This window comes from Macaca thibetana, chromosome 8 (assembly GCF_024542745.1).
Source record: "Macaca thibetana thibetana isolate TM-01 chromosome 8, ASM2454274v1, whole genome shotgun sequence".
Lineage (NCBI taxonomy): Eukaryota > Metazoa > Chordata > Mammalia > Primates > Cercopithecidae > Macaca > Macaca thibetana.
The window spans coordinates 578176-595900 of record NC_065585.1 but is presented as its reverse complement, the minus strand read 5'-3'; the positions used below and the strand labels follow the sequence as shown (position 1 = coordinate 595900).

Here is a 17725-nt window from a genome sequence, read left to right as displayed (position 1 = left end):
ATGGTTCTTAACCACAAGCCACACTTCACAGCCTCATCTGGGCCTCAGGAGCCCCTGAGGGCACAGCTCCGGACAGGAGACACAGCAGGTGGGCCCCTCCCTCGGCAGGGCGGGCTCGAATCAGGCAGGGCGCTCCTAGCCTTGTCACCGGACACTGAAGGGCATCAAGGGCAGTGGCAGGCCGTGCCCTTCTGAGCTAAGCTGGGTTCTGACCTTTCACACTACCCTCCTAACTTCCATGGGTCTGTCACTGCCTTAGGGAGGGGCTGAAGCCAGACACAGCAAGGTTGGGGTCCGACGACAGAACCCTTAAGAAACGGACGCCTTCATGGGGGCGGCTGGAGAAGCGGGGGCCGGGCACCGCAGCAACCAGGCTGCAGGTCAGACACCAGGAAGGAAGCAGGCCTGGCGCGGATCCGAGACTCCTGGGAGAGACTAGGGCTGGCCGTGGGCGCAGGCCGATCCTTACATTCGAGGCCGGCCCTGCTCTGTAGCTTCCCTTTCCGGGCCTCTCACCAGCGCAGGACTTCGCTGGGAGCGCGCACGTGGCGGGGCGGCCGCGGGCACTAGCCCGGACTGGTCACCGGGGGCGCCAGCGAGCTGACGCTCTGGCCCGCTCCGGTCTCTGTGGCTCGCGCGACCTTCCGGCCCTGGAGTCGGTGGCCGCGGGGCTCCAGCGACACCGTGTGGCCCGTCTCCGCTGTGTGGCTCTAGGCGGCCGAGAAACTGCTGAGAGTCCGGCCCGGCCGACGGTGAGGGCCCCGGGAGGCAGCGGCCCAGCCCCGTTTACCTGCGACCGCGCAGAACATGATGGGAGCCGCGGGGCGGGGGGGAGAGTGATCCCGCCCCCTTACCTGCGGTCTCGCAGAGCATGCTGGGAGCCGCGGGAGGCAGTGACCCCGCCCCCTTTCCTGAGGCCGCGCAGAGCATGCCGGGAGCTGGTGTCCAGACCGCTCGCCTCTGTTTGGACCCGATTTCGGTCCTTCTGGGGTGTTAATGCTCCTGAAGTCCAATCGCACGTGTGCAGACCCCAGCCTGTACGACGCTGACTCCGCCCGGTCCCAGAACCAAAGCCATGCTGGGGTGTGGCCTCTGACCCAACGCGGAGAGGACCTCGCTTTGCGGGACCCCACCTGGAACCCGACCTCCCGGCCTCGCAGTCGATCGGAGCCGCCATGCATGGGAAGTTGCTGCCGCTGGCCGGCCTCTACCTGGTGCAGGGCCTGCCCTACGGGCTCCAGTCCGGCCTCCTGCCCGTGCTGCTGCGCGCCGGCGGCCTCTCCCTGACGCGCGTGGGGCTGGCCAAGGTTCTCTACACTCCGTGGCTGCTCAAGCTGGCGTGGGCCCCGCTGGTGGACGCGCAGGGCTCGGTGAGGGCCTGGCTGACGCGCAGCACGGCAGGCTTGGGCCTGGTGTGTGGGCTCCTTGCCGGGCTGCCCCCGCCTGGAGCTGGCCAGGCCGGGCTGCCCGCCGCAGTGGCGGGGTTGCTGCTGTTGCTGAACCTGGGTGCCGCTGTGCAGGATGTGGCCCTGGACGCGCTGGCTGTGCAGCTGCTGGAGCCGGCCGAGCTGGGGCCGGGCAACACCGTGCAGGTGGTCGCCTACAAGCTGGGGGCCGCGCTAGCCGGAGGCGCGCTGCTGGCGCTGCAGCCCACTCTCTCGTGGCCGCAACTCTTTCTGCTCCTGGCTGCCACCTACTGGCTGGCCGCGGCCCTGGCCTGGGCTGCACCAGCCCTGCGGCGGCTCCCACAGCCGGCCCCGTCCAAGCAGCGTCCCCACACCGCGCACCTCCTGCGGGACGTGCTGGCTGTGCCGGGGACCCTGTGGACGGCAGGCTTTGTGCTCACCTACAAGCTAGGTGAGTGAGGCCTCGAGGCGCAGGCAACAGCAGAGGTGGGGCTTCCGGGACAGCTCCAAGTGTGTCCCCAGTGCTTGCAACCCATTACAGGGCCACTCTCTTTTTGGGTATGACTTGCAGGACTTGGCCCCGACATCCGGGGCTCTGCAGCTGGACCTTGCTGTCTTGTCCTCCCCCAGCTCTAGCCACATCCCTGAGCTCTCTCGGGCTGCCCCACTTCTCCCCCCAGCACCTGCAACTCTGGAACACTGAGGAGAGCAGGGCAGGACTGAGGCCCCAGGTGGGGAGAAGGGAGGTGGGGGCAGATATGGAACCTCTTGTGCTCATACCCCCTCTCCACAACCCAAGGTGAGCAGGGCGCCAGCAGCCTGTTTCCTCTTCTCCTGCTGGACCATGGTGTTTCTGCCCCTGAGCTGGGACTGTGGAATGGTGTGGGTGCTGTGGTCTGCTCCATCGCTGGCTCCTCCCTGGGTGGGACCTTGCTGGCCAAGCACTGGTGAGCCCTCCCCAGTGTGCCCTGCCCACCCACTTGTACCCAAGCTGCCCCCAATTCCTATACTGCCCAATTTCCCACCCCCACCCCAGGGAACTGCTGCCTCTGTTGAGGTCAGTGCTGCGGCTCCGCTTCGGGGGCCTAGCCTGCCAGACTGCCTTGGTCTTCCACCTGGACACCCTGGGGGCCAGCATGGGCCCTGGCACAATCTTGAGAGGTGAGAGGCTGGCTTTGAGGAGGGAGGAAAAGGGGCCAGGAGCCTGGGGCACTGCTGACCTCTGCCCTCCCAGGGTCAGCCTTGCTGAGCCTATGTCTGCAGCACTTCTTGGGAGGCCTGGTCACCACAGTCACCTTCACTGGGATGATGCGTTGCAGCCAGCTGGCCCCCAGGGCCCTGCAGGTGAGGACACATTGCAGGGACACAGAGGGACTGCAGGGCTGGGGCTGTGTGGGCCTTACTCTGACCCTGACCCCCACCCCCTCAGGCCACACACTACAGCCTTCTGGCCACTCTGGAACTACTGGGGAAGCTGCTGCTGGGCGCTCTGGCTGGAGGCCTGGCCGACGGGCTGGGGCCACATCCCTGCTTCTTCCTCCTGCTCATCCTCTCTGCCTTGCCCGTTCTGTACCTGGGCCTGGCACCCAGCACCTTTCTCTGAGCTGGGTGGCTGGACTGGTCAATAAAGCCACGTGTGCCTAGAATATGTGATACGCTTGTCCCCAGGTTGTGGGGGCTGCCTCATTGGCCAGGAGGGCCCATAAAAACAATGTGAGCACTTTATATTCTGCATTTTGGAGTCTCCTCGTCCTCACACCCGGTAACAGGTTTTGCCCAGGGCCTCAGTCACTGCCCTAGCTGCTGACAACCCCAGCTCTACCCAACATCCCCCAACGCAGTGCAATCAGCAGGCCACCCGCAGGAGCTCTTCTGTGGCCAGGCGCACCAGGGCGTGGAAGCTCAGATTCAGGTATTTTCTCCAGAAGCGCCGGTCCTGCCCGTACACCTGGGCTGGGTAGCAGGGGCTTCCTACGGTGGAGTCAAGACACAGCCATGAGCCCCAGCCCCAGCCTGCATGGGAGGCGTCCCAGGCCTCACCTGCCCCAGCCCCAGCTCCAGCCTGCATTGGGTGGAGCCTTGTAGGCCTCACCGATGCCATGGAAGATGCGGGCCACAGCCCTGCCCGAGAACTTCTCCTTTGGCCTCAGGGACAGAAACTGGCGGATGTCGCAGCGGACCTGGTCCTCCCAATCCTGGAGCTGTGTGGACAGGCACATCAGGCTTGCTCTGAGCTACCGTGGCACTGCATCCACACAGCAAGCCCCATGCAGCCCAAGGAACGTGCAACCCTGATGAGCTTCCTGGCCTTACTGTACTCACTCTGGCCTGCCCTGGCTCAGGGCCCTGCGTGTCCTCCATGTCTCCCGGCCCCTGTGCTTCCTCTTCCACTTCCTCAAAGTAGCGGCCGAGCAGGTCCTTGAGCCTGGTGCTGCGCTCCTCATCCTGCTGCTCCAGGCAGGGCCCACAGCTGGGGAAGGCTATGCTGTGGGGAGGAGCCCGTCAGAGCTGATCACTGCAGGAGGGTGGATGGTCGCAGGCCCTGCCCGCCTCCTCCCAACCTGTGAAAGGCCTGAAAGGTTCTGCGCAGACGGGCCAGGGCCTGGCGCTCCCGAGCCCGCACACGGCCATAGAGGAAGTCACAGATCTGGTCCTTCTCCTCAGCGGTCAGGTCTCCTGGGCTGCGAAGGTGGAAGGCCAGCTCCCTGAACTCCACAAGCACCCCTGTCCTGTGCCGCACACCTGCCGGAAAGCATGTCAGATGCAGGCAGGCAGCATCCAGGGCTGGGTGGGGTGGGGTGGGGCGCACCTGTCCTGGGTTCATGGTCCCACTGCAGCTGGCAGAGAGCCCGCCGTACAGAGGCCAGCTCCCAGCCCATGGAGTCCACCAGCTTGACCATATCAAACTCCACAGAGCTGCTGCCTTGCCCTGGGTCCTCAGGCAGCCGCTGGGCCAAGCACACAGCCAAAGGGGGACACCTGTGCCCAGGGAAAAGGAAACATGTGGCCAGCAGCCCTGATTCTCCAACCTTGTCTCCAACTCAGGGCAGGGCGTGCTCACCTGTGGGCCAGGGCCTGGAGCTGGGCAGGGCCCCCAGGGCAGCTCAGACGGCAATGGATATAGGTGGTTGCCAGCAGCTCCAGCCAGTGGCGTGGGTGCAGCTCCAGGTAGCACAGCAAAGTCTCGATGGCTGTGGGCAGAGCAGGGCTCAGGGGATGTGGGCACAGCCCATCCACACCCATGGCTTACCCCCAGGTTCCTCACCCTCCTCTGGCATGTCCAGAGCCTGCACGGTAAGCTGTACTGGGAGTGCCCGCTGATGGCCCACACAGGTCCTTCTGGGTCCTAGGGCTGCCTGGTGGACACCAAGCTGCTCAGCCTCTTGAGAGGAATACTTGGGCACAGGTTTTTCTCCACCCATGGTCCCTTCCTGCTCTGGGGACGGCCTGGTGCAGGTGCAGGCTGGGAACACGCGCTGCACCAGCCTCTTCACGGCCAGGAAGTCTGTGCCGTTGGCGTGCACATGTCTGCGGAGCTCTCGCAGGTCTTCGCCCTGCGGGACGACTATCATGAGGGTGGGGTGGGGCACTGGGGGCTTGAGCACTGGCAGTTGGGGGGGTGCCAACCTGGGGCTGCAGGAAGAGGTGGCAGTGGGCAGGCTGCCCATCACGCCCGGCCCGGCCCACAGCCTGCACGTAGCTCTCGAAGCTTGGGGGCAGCCCCAGATGCAGCACAGCCCGCACATCTGGCCGGTCCAGCCCCATCCCGAAGGCCACCGTGGCCACAACCACCCGCAACTGGCCCTGCATGAAGGCCCGCTGTACCCGCTGCCGTTCCCGGCCGCACATGCCCGCGTGGTAGGCCTCGGCCGTGGTTTTGGGGGCACGACCTTTGGGGAAGACAGGCAGATAATCAGTGGGAGGGGCCATGTGTGCCCAAGGTGGGTTCACCGGGACCCCAGCCCTGTCTGTGCCTCACCTCCAGGCCCTGGGCCCTGGGCTGCATGCAGGCAGGTTCGGAGAAGCGCAGCGATCCGCTCCGTGTCTTCGCGCCGGTTGCAGTAAATGATAATGGAATCCAGGTTTCGAAAACGTTTGCCTTGCAGCAGTGTCAACAGTGCCTGACAAGGAGTGGTCGGCATGGGCAGTGAGGGGTGAGCATGGGCCGTGGGGGGTGAGGAGAGTCGGTGTGGGCCGTGGGGGGTGAGGAGAGATCGGCGTGGGCCGTGGGGGGTGAGGAGAGGTCGGCGTAGGCCGTGGGGGGTGAGGAGAGGTCGGCGTGGGCCGTGGGGGGTGAGGAGAGGTCGGCGTGGGCCGTGGTGGGTGAGGAGAGGTCAGCGTGGGCCGTGGTGGGTGAGGAGAGGTTGGCGTGGGCCGTGGGGGGTGAGGAGCCGTCAGCGTGGGCAGTCGGGAGCCAGGGCCCTGCAGGGTCCCCAGAGCTCACACTCCCACCTGGTCTGTGTCCCTGTCCATGGACACGGAAAGGTGCAGGTTGGCGGGAACTGGGGCTGGCCCATGGAGGCCAGGCTCTTCATTCACAGCCAGGTGCTGTGCCACGTCACTGGCAGTGCGGCGTGTGGCTGTGGCTGTGAGACCCAGGAAGCAGTGCACGCCCATGCGCTCCCGAAGCACCTGCACCAGAGGCGGTGGTGGCGTGAGGCCATCCAGCCCATCCTGGCCCTAGCCGCCCACCCCAGTTCACATATGGCTCACCCTGCAGACGCGCAAGTAGCAGGGCCGGAAGTTGTGGGACCACTGGGAGAGGCAGTGGACCTCATCAATGCAGGCAAAAGCAACTGGAGGCAGCTGCGTGGCTGGAGAGAGGCCTCCTGCCCCCACCAGTGCCTCGGGTGTCAGCATCAGCACGTGTACCTGGGCTGCCCGAACCTGAAGGCAGCAAGATCAGAGGCACAGCCCAGGCACTGCCTCCCTCACCCCTAGGCCCATGAGGCCCCCACCTTCTGCAGGACAGACTCCCGTTGCTTCCTGGTCATGCCCGAGTGTATGCAAGCTGCCTTGAGACACGGTGGCAGGCCAGACACCTGCAAATGCAGGAGCAACGGCTGTCATAGGCCAGCCCGGCCCTGGCCCTTCCCCAGGTCATCCCAGAGCTGCTGCCGTGTCCATCCTAGGCCCTCAGGGGAGAGGAGAACCAGGTCCTGGGTCCTAGGGCCAAGGGTTTAGAGCCACCTGTGGGCCTTGGCCCAGGAGCCCTGGAGCAGACAGACTCTGGGGAGGGCTCCCTTCCCAGCACAGCTCCTGTAGGGGTGGCCGTGGTGCCTGTGGAGCTGGGCTGCCTTTGACCTACTGCCAGGACTGGGACTGAGGCCACAGACACCTTGAAGCTCCCATGGGAGGGGGCGGTTAGGGGAGAAGCAGCAGTTGCCCTTGGGAGTCACAAGTGCTGGTTCTTGGCTGTGTACATGTGCCCAGGGCCCTGTGTGCACACCTGGTCGTCCATGAGTGACAGCAGGGGAGAGATGACCAACGTGAGGCAGGGGCTGCGCCGGGCATAGAGCAGCGCCGGGAGCTGGTAGCACAGGGACTTGCCGGCACCTGTAGGCAGCACCAGCAGCGTGGAGATGCCTGTGTGGGGCGCGAGTCAGCAGCGGGGTTCTGCAGCCTGGCCTCAGCCCGGCCTCAGCCCCGGCAGCCACGCTCACCAGACAGGATCCGCATGACTGCACGCTCCTGCCCAGGACGGAAGGCTTGGTGTCCCAGCTGCTCCAGGGCCTGGAACACCTCAGCCGGCGTCTCTGCAGACACAGGTGTTGACCACCATGACTTAAGTCACACCAACCCCTTGGTAAAGGCTCTGGGCCAACAGCTGACTGCTTACCTGCCAGCTGCCCTGAGGGCCCCAAGGAGTAGAGTGGCAGCATGGTGGAGGCCAGGCCGGGCACCCCAGGCACAGGTTGTGGTGCAGGAACCAGCGGCTCAGGGCCAGCAGGGTCTGTGTCTTCCTCACTTACTGGGGCAGGCAAGAGAAAGTCGAATGGGAGCTCCAAGCAAAACAACCATTGGCCACAACCTTCTCTTCCCCCAAAGGGGTTGGCAGCAGGCAGTGCCCTTCTTCTGTGCTACTTCTTCTAAAGCATAAAAGGTTGACACCCATCCTCATCCTTGCCACCCTGCTTTGGGGGAGCCAGGGTAGGGCCTGGACCAGGGGCACCTGGAAGGTCTTTTGCTTGGAACAGAAGTGTCGCCCAAAAGAGTACCGTGCCCTCTCCACAGTGGTGGCCAGACCCACCCTCCAGGGCAGATGTCTCACCTGGCTGAGGACACTGGGGTGCCCAGTGATCAAACTGTTCATTCAGGAAACAAGACTCCTCGATCGTGACTGTGGCACCACCACCCCCAAAACACTCCCCTTTCTTCCGCCACTTCTGCTTCCATGCCTGAAGATGTGCCCACATAGGAGGGTCACTGGGTGGGACATGCAGGGGTGCTGAGGGGAGGGAAAGGGAGGGCCTGTCCCAGTCCATCGCCGTCTCACCTGCTTGCGGAGGAGCCTGCCACGGAGTGCCCGGCCCTGCACGTAGCGTTTCTGCTTCATGTTGAGCCGTACGTAATTGCCCCTGTCATGGCGGGCCAGCCTAGAGATGTGCAGATGGGCTGTGCCCTCAGCCTTCCCCGCCCTAGCTTGACTGGAGGTGCTGAATCTGTGGTACCTGGGGGTCGACAAACTGCTGCAGGGCTGAGGTGGCTGTGCCTGTACAGGTTCCCCTGGAGGGTCTTCCTCAAGTGCGACAGCCCCAGCCCCCTCCGATGGGGGTCCAGCCTGGCTGCTCTGCTGCTGGACCTGTGCGGGGCTCCCCCAGAGCTCCTTGTTCCGTCTCTGCTTCTTGCCTCGACTGCTGCTGGGCTGGGGGCTCCCTGCACGGATGCTGACTTCTTGGAGGGCTGAAGCCTCTGGGTCTGGGGAGCCAGCACCAGGACCAAGGACAGCTGACTCACCCGGGATCAGAAGCTGTGATTCCTCTGAGCCTAGGCCAGGCCTGCAGGCTTTGGAGGCCCCCAGAAAGTCTGGGATCTCACTGTGACATCGCTGTAACCAGTCAAGATCTAGGGAGGCCAGCTGCTGGCTCAGGCATGCCTGCAGGTGCTGCAGCTGGCCCGGCCTTGGCTGGGGCCCAGGGGGCTGTGGAGGCTCATCACTGACTTTTTCTGCAAAGGTGGGGACAGGCCTTGTGCCTGGGGGATTTGGGGTGGGCGTCTTGGATGAGTATCTTCCTAGAGGCCAGGGTCTGCGGCCTAGGGCTGGTCCGGCCTGGGAAGGGAACAGAATGGCAGCAGAAACTCAGGCCCCTGGGCTTCTGTAGACTGAAACCTGCCTGAGTTCCCACCTTCAATGGTAAGACAGGCTAATTAGCACAAGGCTGGCCTAGAAAGGGAGTCAAGGGCGAAGGCCCCGAGAAACTCCGTGGAGACTCGTGCCCTGGTTGGCACAGGAGCCTGTGCCTGTCTGTGTGGAAAGAGTGACAAGAAAGAACCCCGGGCCAGAAGCACCTCTAGACCTAGTGTGGACTCACTGCTTTCTAACTCCTCACCTGCAGGGTGCCTTTCAGGTTGGCCTTGAGCCGCTGCCCGTAGTCCGGCACCGACCCCTGGCAGCTCCGCCCTGGCGTATGTTGTGGACTGTGGGTTGCAGCCCGATTCAGGTGGGGCCCCCAGCAGTGGGACTCTGGTGCCTGCAGGAGACAGTAGGGGCGCAGGCCAGAAAAAGGCTGGTGTGGAAGCAGAGGCGCTCCCACCCACCCCCTCACACCTGGAGCGAGGCCCGGCCCGTCTTCACTTTGCTCAGTCCCCCTCCCAAGTTCTGTGCCCCACGGAGGCCTGGCCGCGACTCCGTGGCTCCTGCCACTCCGCCAAACAGGAAAGTGGGAGGAGGCTGGGGTGGCGGGGCCTGGATACCTCTTCGACGGCCACGGGGAGCAACTCGGAGCTGCGGGGCCCGCCGACGGCCTGGCCCACGGTCCGCTTGAGAGTACGATACTCCCGGTAGAGCGCTGCGTGGGCGGGCGGGAGGCGGGGTCAGGGTGGAGCCTGGGCCCCCGCCGACCTGGCGTCCTCCCGCCTCCGTCGACCCGGGACCCCGCCACCCCGCCGCGCGCTCACCGCGGGTCTCCTGCGGCGCCGCCTCCACGTCGTCCTGTAAAGGGAACGCGTCAGCCGCGGGCCGCGCCCTCAGCCCCTCGGCCCCAGGGCATCCCGTACCTGGCTCGGCCGCCGCCCGCGCTCCCGCCGGAACGCGCGTTCCCACGCTTGCAGCCGCTCGCGCACATCCCGCAGCCGCTCCATGGCGGGCCCGCCAGGTCTCCGAGCAGTCCAGTGGCCGCCCAGCGAATCTCCCGCGCCGCAGACGATGGGGCCGACAGCCAATGCGGGCGCGCGGCGGGCCGGGGGCGGGGCCACCGCGACTAGGCAGCCAATCCGCCGGGCCCTGGACAAGCAACCAATGGGGGGCGCCGACGTCATCGCGGGGCGCCGCGGCGCCGTGCGGGGCGCGGCGGACGGTCTAGGCGGGGCCGGAGGCGGTGGCTGCGGCTGCGGGACCGGTGAGCGCGGGCGGCCAGGCGGGGGTCGGAGTGGGGCGGCGTACGTCCCTGGCCCTGCCTGGCCGCAAGGGGCGTGGCAGCGGTCGCTCGGGGCGGCCCGGCTGAGGGAGGCAGTAGCTGCATTTGGGAGCCCGGGGCCGAAGCCGGGAGCCCGGGCGGTGCCATAGCGGGCCGGGAAGGACTGGGAGTCCCCCGGCCGGTCGGAGCGGCGTCAGGCCCTGGTGGGAGACGCACCTGGCTTGGAGGAGCAGGCCCCGCCCGGGACAAGAAAGAGCGGAGGGACCAGCGCCTCCCGCGACTCGAGGCCCAGAGGAGCCGGGCGGGGGCGTCTTTTCGAAACGCAGGCAGCCGAGGGCCGACGCGTTCCCCGTGGCCGGCGGGAGGGGCGGGGGCCTCGCACGGAGGTGCCTGCCTCCCTTGGTGGCCAGGCCGTCTGCTTTCGTGTACTCCCGTGACAGGTGCTCGGTTGGTCTGTCCTGTCAGAGCGAGGTATGACCGTTGAGATCTCAGAATGAGACCGAGGGTTGGTGTCTGGGACTTTTCAGGAAGCGGTTCTTTAAGGACTTATTTGTATGTGCAAAAACAAGGGCCCTGGGGCCAGAGTGTCCTCCCTAGACCCCTTCCTTGACTTGTCACTCAGGCTGTGACCTTGGGCCAGGCCTAGGCCTTCATTTTCTAATCTGTCACAGGGAGATGGCTGCGATTTAGTTTTGAGGATGCTGCAGTCAGCAGCAGGGCTGGCACCCTGTGTCACAGGTACCTTGTGGCCTTGGGAGTGTTCGCGCGCATCTCTGCAGCTTGGGTGCTGCTTAGGCAGCTTTCTTTGCCTTGTCTGAGCAATCTGTAGCCTTGCACCTTCCGAATCCCACATACTTAAGACTTGTTCTTTCCACAGTGGCTCTCCAGGGAAGAGGGAGAGGTTTTAGGCCACTGGTAAGAGCCACCAAAGGTGAAGGTTGCTTTCTTTCAGGGGTCTTCGTGCTTGGTGACACTCTGGAGAATAGTTTTTTTGGGGGGCGCTTATATTGAAGGCTTGGATTTCATAGGCTACATCATCTGGACTCAGTATTCCCTAGGTCTCGGTCTTTTCAACCTGCCCTGTTGCTTATGAAGCTGCATCTGTGCTTCCAGCTCTTTGTTGTTTTGTGGAGTCCCAGGGTAGCCCTGGAGAGCCTCTGTGAGGAGAGGGGAGGGAAACGTGATTTGGCTGCTTGACTCCTTGGAGTGTCCCGTCAACGTTAATGCTGATGAAGGTTGGTGGGGAGAGGCCTGGACTTTATTCAGGTTTCGAAGAAGGTTTTGTGAAGCAGCTTTGTAATTTGGGAGGCCTGAAGTACCCATGGGGGGCCCTGCAAGGCAACAGGCATCTGTCAAAAGCACACCCAAGCGAGTTGTCGACGACGTCACACTGCTTGACACTTGGTTTTCCTAAAGAGTCCTGTGCCTCTGGAGGGCTGGGGCTGAGTTGTGACCTTGTCTGCCAGTTCACTGCACCTAGCCCAGCGCTAGGCATCTAATAGGTGCTTGTCTGTGCCGTGGCCTCTGTTAACTGCTGACTTTGTTTCAGGCGCTATGCTGGGCCTTCCTACCACCTGTGTGTGGCTTGGTAGTGGCCTAGGGTCTCTCCTCCCTGCTGAAGTCCCTCTCCTGCAGGTGGCCGTCTGCCCGGCCCAGCGCCATGCACACGCTTGTGTTCTTGAGCACGCGGCAGGTGCTGCAGTGCCAGCCAGCTGCCTGCCAGGCCCTGCCCCTGCTGCCACGCGAACTCTTCCCCCTGCTGTTCAAGGTGGCCTTCATGGACAAGAAGACAGTGGTACTGCGCGAGTTGGTACACACATGGCCCTTCCCGCTGCTCAGTTTCCAGCAGCTGCTACAGGAGTGTGCCCACTGCAGCCGTGCCCTCCTGCAGGAGCGGCCTAGCACTGAGAGCATGCAGGCCGTTATCCTGGGGCTGACTGCCCGGCTCCACACCCCAGAGCCTGGGGCCAGCACACAGCCCCTCTGCAGGTATGGACTTATCTGAAGGGTTGTCAGGCTAGGGGTGTGTAAGTGGGTCCCCTGAGAAGGTTCTAGGCTTGGGTGGTAAAGTTAGCAAGAGCTCATACAGGAGCAGGTGTGTTGCTCTTGTCCCAAGCTGGCTGGGAGGGGGTATGGGCCCTGCCCCTCGACCCCTTCCTCAGATCATTCCTACTCCCAGGAAGCATGCGCTGCGGGTGCTGGACATGACAGGCCTCTTGGATGATGGTGTGGAACAGGATCCTGGCACCATGAGCATGTGGGACTGTACTGCTGCCGTGGCTCGCACATGCATCGCCCAGCAGCAGGGGGGCGCCACAGAGCCTGGGCCAGCCCCCATCCCCGTGGAGGTGCGTGTGGACCTGCGGGTGAACCGGGCCTCCTATGCCTTCCTGCGGGAGGCACTCCGAAGCAGCGTGGGCAGCCCACTGCGGCTCTGCTGCCGGGACCTGCGAGCTGAGGACCTGCCCATGCGCAACACTGTGGCCCTGCTGCAGCTTCTGGATGCAGGCTGCCTGCGCCGCGTGGACCTGCGCTTCAACAACCTGGGCCTGCGTGGCTTGTCTGTAATCATCCCACACGTGGCTCGCTTCCAGCACCTGGCCAGCCTGCGGCTCCACTATGTGCATGGGGATTCAAGGCAGCCCTCCGTGGATGGCGAGGACAACTTCCGCTACTTCCTTGCCCAGATGGGCCGCTTCACCTGTCTGCGCGAGCTCAGCATGGGCTCCTCTCTCCTTTCAGGGAGGCTGGACCAGCTGCTCAGGTGAGCGGGCCCCACCACTGCCCTGCCCCTCCCTTCTGTAGGGACCCTCCCTGGCTCTGCCTGTCTGTGACCCCTGTGTCCCCTGTAGCACCCTGCAGAGCCCCCTGGAGAGCCTGGAGTTGGCCTTCTGTGCTCTGTTGCCTGAGGACCTGCGCTTCCTGGCACAGAGCCCCCATGCTGCCCACCTCAAGAAGTTGGACCTGAGTGGTAACGACCTGTCTGGCAGCCAGCTGGCACCATTCCAGGGTCTGCTGCAGGCATCAGCAGCCACACTGCTGCATCTGGAGCTGACTGAGTGCCAGCTTGCAGACACCCAGCTGTTGGCCACACTACCCATCCTGACTCGGTGCACCAGTCTCCGGTACCTTGGCCTCTATGGCAACCCACTGTCCATGGCGGGCCTCAAGGAGCTGTTGCGGGACTCAGTGGCGCAGGCTGAGCTGCGTACTGTGGTGCATCCCTTCCCTGTGGACTGCTATGAGGGCTTGCCCTGGCCGCCGCCTGCCTCTGTCCTGCTGGAGGCCTCCATCAATGAGGAGAAGTTTGCCCGCGTAGAAGCAGAGTTGCATCAGCTGCTTTTAGCCTCAGGCCGTGCCCATGTGCTCTGGACCACGGACATCTATGGGCGACTGGCTGCAGACTACTTCAGCCTATGATGAAGTAGCTCTGGGTGAGACACAGGCTGTCCTGCAGTCTCTTTAGGTAGGCAGGGCCTTTGCTGGGACCCTGGTGGAGGCCTGTCACAAAAGCACTGGTTTCTGGTTTCCTGCTGGGTCCGCCTTGCTTCTGGGCACACCTCGAGCCTCCCCTGCTTTCTGCAGTGCCCCACGCGGTTTTCCCTGCACTTGCTCCATGATTGGCTGACCATCTGTGGGCCCCAGGGCTGGATGTCAGGCTTCCATTGCCCTGCTCAGTTTGGCTGCATTTGGCTGCCCTCTGGGGTCCTGGTCCTTTGTGCAAATGCTTTGGGATCCCACTTGTGAGTTGAGAGAGATGATGGCCTCTCTGAGCCTTTCCCATCCCTTTACTGAGAGCTCAGTGCTCTGGGGTTGAAGTTGGACAGAGGCTGCTTCAGGGAGGCTGGGGTCCCCAGGCACTCGTGCCTCTTAACGTGTTCCCTGCCCTGCCACCCAGCCACCCCACTGGGCTGGGCTCGGGCTGGAGGGGGTCATCAAGGTACAAATGTGCCTGGAAATTGAATTTATGGCTCTTTTTTTTTCTGTCCACATTGGTCAGCCTTATCCTTATCTCTGCTGTCACCATCCCCAACATGGCCACTGGGCAACAACTGCCATCCAGCCTGCCCGCAGGGCGGCCCCGTCTGCACTGCCGGCCAGTCCTTGCTCTTCCCACCTTTCGGAGGCCCAAGATCCTACCGTGGCCGGCCAGGGCCAGCGAGGGACCCCCCTGCAGAGCTGGAGGTTGGGGTGATGTCTTTTTGGAAGAACTTCAAGGGAGGTGTTGGGGCCTCCCTGGCCACCTTCCATTGCTACCCCAGGATTCCCGAGTGCAACGCTCCCGCTGCGCGTCCCACAGACGGCTCACCGCACTCTGCGCGGCTTCCACCTTTACTGACGGAGCATGTGCGCGGCCGCGCCGGCCAGTCCCCGGCGCCCACGTCATCTGCCCGCGCCCGCCGCCCTAGCAATGGATCTCGTAGGCGACTGGCGGGGGCACGCGGAGTCCCGGCCCCGCCCCCTCTGCTGGTCCGCAGTCCGCCGGCGCCTCCGCCGGACCCTCGGCGAAGAGCGGCTTGGAGCGGTTGATGACGAACATCTCGTGTCCGCGCTCGTCGCGGAGCTCCTCTAGCTGTGCGAACGTGCAGGGGCCGTCCGAGTAGTCGTTGACGAACAGCGCGCCCTCCCCCGGTGGCCCCCGCGCCTTTTTTCGCCTGCGGCGCCGGCGACAGATCATGGCGACCAGGAGCAGCGCCGTGAGCGCCAGCAGCGCGATGGCCGCCGCAATGGCCGTCTGCGTGGCCAGGCCCAGGGCGCGGAAGGCCATGCTTCCCGCCTCGGGCCGGGGCTCGCGACCAGCGGGGCGGGCGGCCGGAGGTGGCGGTTGCGCGGGCTGCTGCAGCTGCTGCCGGGACGCGTTGACCAGGAGCCGGAAGGGCACGCGGGCAGCGCCACCAGCATTGGAGGCCTCGCACTCGTATTTGCCGGCATGGGCCAGCGTGATGTTGCTGAGGAAGAGCATGCCGCTGCCCGTGTCGGATGCCGAGTGTCCGCCCAGGCCCGGCGCCCCGCCTTCTAGCTGGGCCTGGGCTTGCGGCCGGCCCTCGCGAGGCTGGGGCACCTTTCTCCAGGTCACCAATGGCTGCGGGTAGCCAGAGGCTTGGCAGGCAACCCGCAGGTCCTCACCCAGGTTGGCTGTGAGCTCCAGCGGCTGCACGTGGACAGAGGGCGGAATGCAGATGAGGCTGCTGTGGGATACGTCCAGGAGACTCTGGAGCGCCAGGCGCGGGGGCTCTGCACACATAATCTTCCTGTCCCTGGAGGTGAGCAGCCGCTGGCCGCCCTCCTTGATCCAGGCACCCAGCCAGTGCAGGGCGCAGTCACAGCGCCATGGGTTCTCTGTGGGAGAGCAGCATCAGGCAGGTGGCTTGAGGATGGTGCTACAACACAGCCTGTGCAGTTGGGGTTCTGCGGGCCAGGGCAGGGGCCTCTTTCCCACCTACCACAGCCTTTTCACACGGAGTCCAAGGCCCCTGCCACCCCTTCCTTCACCCCAAGCTCCGTGGGGCGGCAGCAGCCCTTCACCCCCGCCCCGCCCCCTCCGCCTCAGCTCTGTGATGCCTGCCTGTTACAGATCACTTCTGCGTCAGAGGAAGCACCTGCTCCTCAAATCTTCCTGCAACAAGTGCCACTGCTTTTAGGAACCTGGGCTTCCACATAGGCATCTCACCAGCACTGAAACCTTACAAGTCCTCTCAGCCTTGTCTTTGGATGTTCTCTCGGGAATGTCCCCAGTCCTGATCAGCTGTCTCCTTTGCAATTTTTGCCTCCCCTCTGAGGGCCTAAAAGTGTACAGAATCCTCAACTCTGTTAAGTCACCCTGTGGGGTTCCTGTCTTGTCTTCCTCAGGCAGGGTGCCTGAGCTGTATCCCCCAACACGCCCATTCCCGCAGCCCTCCCCTGTGGCTGCAGGCGGTGGTGCGGCCCTCCAGACTGCTGCCCAGTTGCCTGCTATCAAAGCCCCTCCACACATGAGCCTGTTCCCTACTGCCACCACCTGGCCAAGACAGAGACACTTCCCGAGGAAGAGGTACCTGTGAGGCGCAGGACTTGCAGACTGGCCAGGGGCTGCAGCGCCTCTCGGCTGATGGTACCCAGCTGGTTCCTGCTGAGGTCCAGCAGTGCTAGGGAGGACAGCCCCGCTAGAGCCTGGTCCTCCAGCAGCTCAATGCTGTTTTCTTGCAGGTGAAGCTCCTGCAGTCGCTGAAGTAGGGACAGCAGATCGTGAGGAAAAAGGGCGCCGAGGTTGGGGGCATGCCCCCCCTTCTTACCAAGCTACACTACGTTGCCTTTTCTAACTACTCCAGCCCTACAGGGCGAGCGGCCATAATGGAGTCTCCCGCCCCTTCAGACCCCAGGCGCTCACCGGCAGGTGCAAGAAGGTGAAATCCAGCAGCCGCGCCAGCTGGTTGCCCGCCAGGTAGAGCACGCGCAGCTGGGCCAGGCCTGCGAAGGCGCCGCTGCGCAAGGCGCGCAGCCGGTTGCTGGTGAGCGCCAGCTCCAGCAGGCGCGGCTGCGCGCGGAAGGCGCCGGCCTCCAGGGCGCGCAGGCTGTTGTTGTGGAGGTAGAGCCGCCGCAGAGCGGCGAGCGGCGCCAGGGCTCCTGGCTCCAGGCGCGCGATGTTGTTGTCCTGCAGGAACAGTGTCTGCAGGCCGGGGAAAGGGGAGGCGCTTACCCCGCTGCGGGGGTCTTCTCCTTGGGGGCACCCTGTCCTCCCGCAGCTCCACACAGTGCCCACCTGCGTCCCTGGCGGGATTCCCAGCGGGACGACACGCAACCGCAGGGCGCCGCACTCCACTGTGGCGCTGTAGCAGCGACAGGCTGCTGGGCAGCCAACGGTGCGGGGCGGCAGTAGCAGCAGCAGCAGCAGCAGCGCGGGGGCCCCCGGGGCCATCTCCCGAGGCCCAGCTCCTCACCGGCCCTTCCGCGGTTCAGCCGCGGACGCGTGCCCTCCTGAAACACAGGTTGGCAGGCCAGTCTCGGCAGTCGAGAGCCAGCCAATAGATGGAATGGAGGCCTGCGCCTGCGTCTAACTTTTGACGCTATAAATCGGTTCAAAAAACTAATAAAACGTTCGGTTTTCTCCTTTGACAAAAACATTTTCTTAAAGCTCTGGGGCATGAGGTTCGAATTTAGAATTCCTGGTGTCCTCTTCACAGGATGTGACCATGTAGGGAGAGCCACCCAACCCCGTCACCTTCTCTTCCTTCTCCACCCATGCCCAGCAGGTCAGGAGCTTCCTGCTCAGGACATGGATGTGTGTCGCTTGCTGCCCCCGACTCTACCCCCACGCAAGTGTTGCTGTTTGGTTCTACGGTGCAAGAAGCTGGAAGTACAGGGTATGGGCTCGGGAACTTTGCTTAGGTGACAAAGCCTGGGCCCCCATTACCCAAGCATAGCTAGGAAGGGGAGAACAGGCCCTGGGCAGACACACCTCCTTGTCATCCTGTGGGGGCCCAGGCAGAGCTGGCTTCAGAGGAGCTACGAGCCCCAGGGAATTCAAGGCACAGCTTTGTCCAGCACCTGCTCCTGGCCTAGGGGTGGGACCAGCTTAACTAGAATTGGGTCTTTTTCTCAGGTAACCTGTCAGAGAATTGGGGGATGAGAAAAATAATGGGAAAGTCGGCTCAGGAGCCATGGGTCTGTGCTTCCCATGCTGGCCCCCAGAAAGGTGTCCTGTCTTTGGGGATAGATGGGGCCCTGGGAAAGCTGGGGTGGGACGGGGCGGGGGGGGGCCTTGGG

At 64.1% G+C, this 17725-nt stretch overlaps 4 protein-coding genes across 7 annotated transcripts; 2 read left to right on the top strand and 2 right to left on the bottom strand.

Moving 5' to 3' along the window:
- Positions 1-914: 914 nt before the first annotated feature.
- Positions 915-3220, top strand: MFSD3 (major facilitator superfamily domain containing 3). Of its 2 annotated transcripts, XM_050800940.1 has the most exons (5): positions 915-1857; positions 2206-2353; positions 2443-2567; positions 2641-2750; positions 2836-3048. In XM_050800940.1, exons 1-5 carry the CDS (start codon positions 1176-1178, stop codon positions 3007-3009), a joined length of 1239 nt encoding a protein of 412 aa, XP_050656897.1. In that variant the 5' UTR covers positions 915-1175; the 3' UTR covers positions 3010-3048. The 2 variants fall into 2 exon arrangements, with proteins under 2 accessions (XP_050656897.1, XP_050656896.1); XM_050800939.1 differs by having other exon boundaries at positions 2443-2750; positions 2836-3220.
- Positions 3114-10835, bottom strand: RECQL4 (RecQ like helicase 4). Its single transcript, XM_050802134.1, has 23 exons — positions 10725-10835; positions 10264-10440; positions 9624-10145; positions 9525-9558; positions 9321-9415; positions 8957-9097; positions 7903-8676; positions 7678-7804; positions 7246-7377; positions 7070-7162; positions 6856-6992; positions 6365-6448; positions 6120-6293; positions 5859-6038; positions 5386-5527; positions 5034-5296; positions 4672-4960; positions 4468-4597; positions 4216-4385; positions 3968-4148; positions 3729-3891; positions 3499-3607; positions 3114-3377 (listed from the first exon to the last, which is right to left on the bottom strand). The coding sequence occupies exons 1-23, from the start codon at positions 10833-10835 to the stop codon at positions 3253-3255; spliced, it is 4353 nt and encodes a 1450-aa protein (XP_050658091.1). The 3' UTR covers positions 3114-3252.
- On the top strand, positions 9894-17080 carry LRRC14 (leucine rich repeat containing 14). Of its 3 annotated transcripts, XM_050800932.1 has the most exons (5): positions 9909-9964; positions 11532-11971; positions 12162-12330; positions 12577-12746; positions 12835-13946. In XM_050800932.1, the coding sequence occupies exons 2-5, from the start codon at positions 11643-11645 to the stop codon at positions 13400-13402; spliced, it is 1236 nt and encodes a 411-aa protein (XP_050656889.1). In that variant the 5' UTR covers positions 9909-9964; positions 11532-11642; the 3' UTR covers positions 13403-13946. The 3 variants fall into 3 exon arrangements, with proteins under 3 accessions (XP_050656888.1, XP_050656889.1, XP_050656887.1); XM_050800931.1 differs by having other exon boundaries at positions 9894-9964; positions 11618-11971; positions 12162-12746; XM_050800930.1 differs by having other exon boundaries at positions 12162-12746; positions 12835-17080.
- On the bottom strand, positions 14288-16877 carry LRRC24 (leucine rich repeat containing 24). The gene is made up of 4 exons (XM_050800927.1): positions 16722-16877; positions 16350-16628; positions 16018-16186; positions 14288-15322 (listed from the first exon to the last, which is right to left on the bottom strand). The coding sequence occupies exons 1-4, from the start codon at positions 16875-16877 to the stop codon at positions 14388-14390; spliced, it is 1539 nt and encodes a 512-aa protein (XP_050656884.1). The 3' UTR covers positions 14288-14387.
- Positions 17081-17725: the final 645 nt, after the last annotated feature.

Bases quoted from the DNA above. Each gene is read 5' to 3' on its own strand.
- MFSD3 (XM_050800939.1), top strand. From the start codon at position 1,176: ATGCATGGGAAGTTGCTGCCGCTGGCCGGCCTCTACCTGGTGCAGGGC. The intron at 1,858-2,205 runs GTGAGTGAGGCC...CCACAACCCAAG, and splicing joins TGTGCTCACCTACAAGCTAG to GTGAGCAGGGCGCCAGCAGC. The intron at 2,751-2,835 runs GTGAGGACACAT...CCACCCCCTCAG, and splicing joins TGGCCCCCAGGGCCCTGCAG to GCCACACACTACAGCCTTCT.
- RECQL4 (XM_050802134.1), bottom strand. From the start codon at position 10,835: ATGTGGGATTCGGAAGGTGCAAGGCTACAGATTGCTCAGACAAGGCAA. The intron at 7,805-7,902 runs GTGAGACGGCGA...GCACATCTTCAG, and splicing joins GCAGGCTCCTCCGCAAGCAG to GCATGGAAGCAGAAGTGGCG. The intron at 4,961-5,033 runs GTTGGCACCCCC...GTCGTCCCGCAG, and splicing joins ACCTCTTCCTGCAGCCCCAG to GGCGAAGACCTGCGAGAGCT.
- LRRC14 (XM_050800930.1), top strand. From the start codon at position 11,643: ATGCACACGCTTGTGTTCTTGAGCACGCGGCAGGTGCTGCAGTGCCAG. The intron at 11,972-12,161 runs GTATGGACTTAT...TCCTACTCCCAG, and splicing joins AGCACACAGCCCCTCTGCAG to GAAGCATGCGCTGCGGGTGC. The intron at 12,747-12,834 runs GTGAGCGGGCCC...TGTCCCCTGTAG, and splicing joins AGGCTGGACCAGCTGCTCAG to CACCCTGCAGAGCCCCCTGG.
- LRRC24 (XM_050800927.1), bottom strand. From the start codon at position 16,877: ATGGCCCCGGGGGCCCCCGCGCTGCTGCTGCTGCTGCTGCTACTGCCG. The intron at 16,629-16,721 runs GTGGGCACTGTG...CCCGGCCTGCAG, and splicing joins GAATCCCGCCAGGGACGCAG to ACACTGTTCCTGCAGGACAA. The intron at 15,323-16,017 runs GTACCTCTTCCT...GCTCTCCCACAG, and splicing joins GCAAGTCCTGCGCCTCACAG to AGAACCCATGGCGCTGTGAC.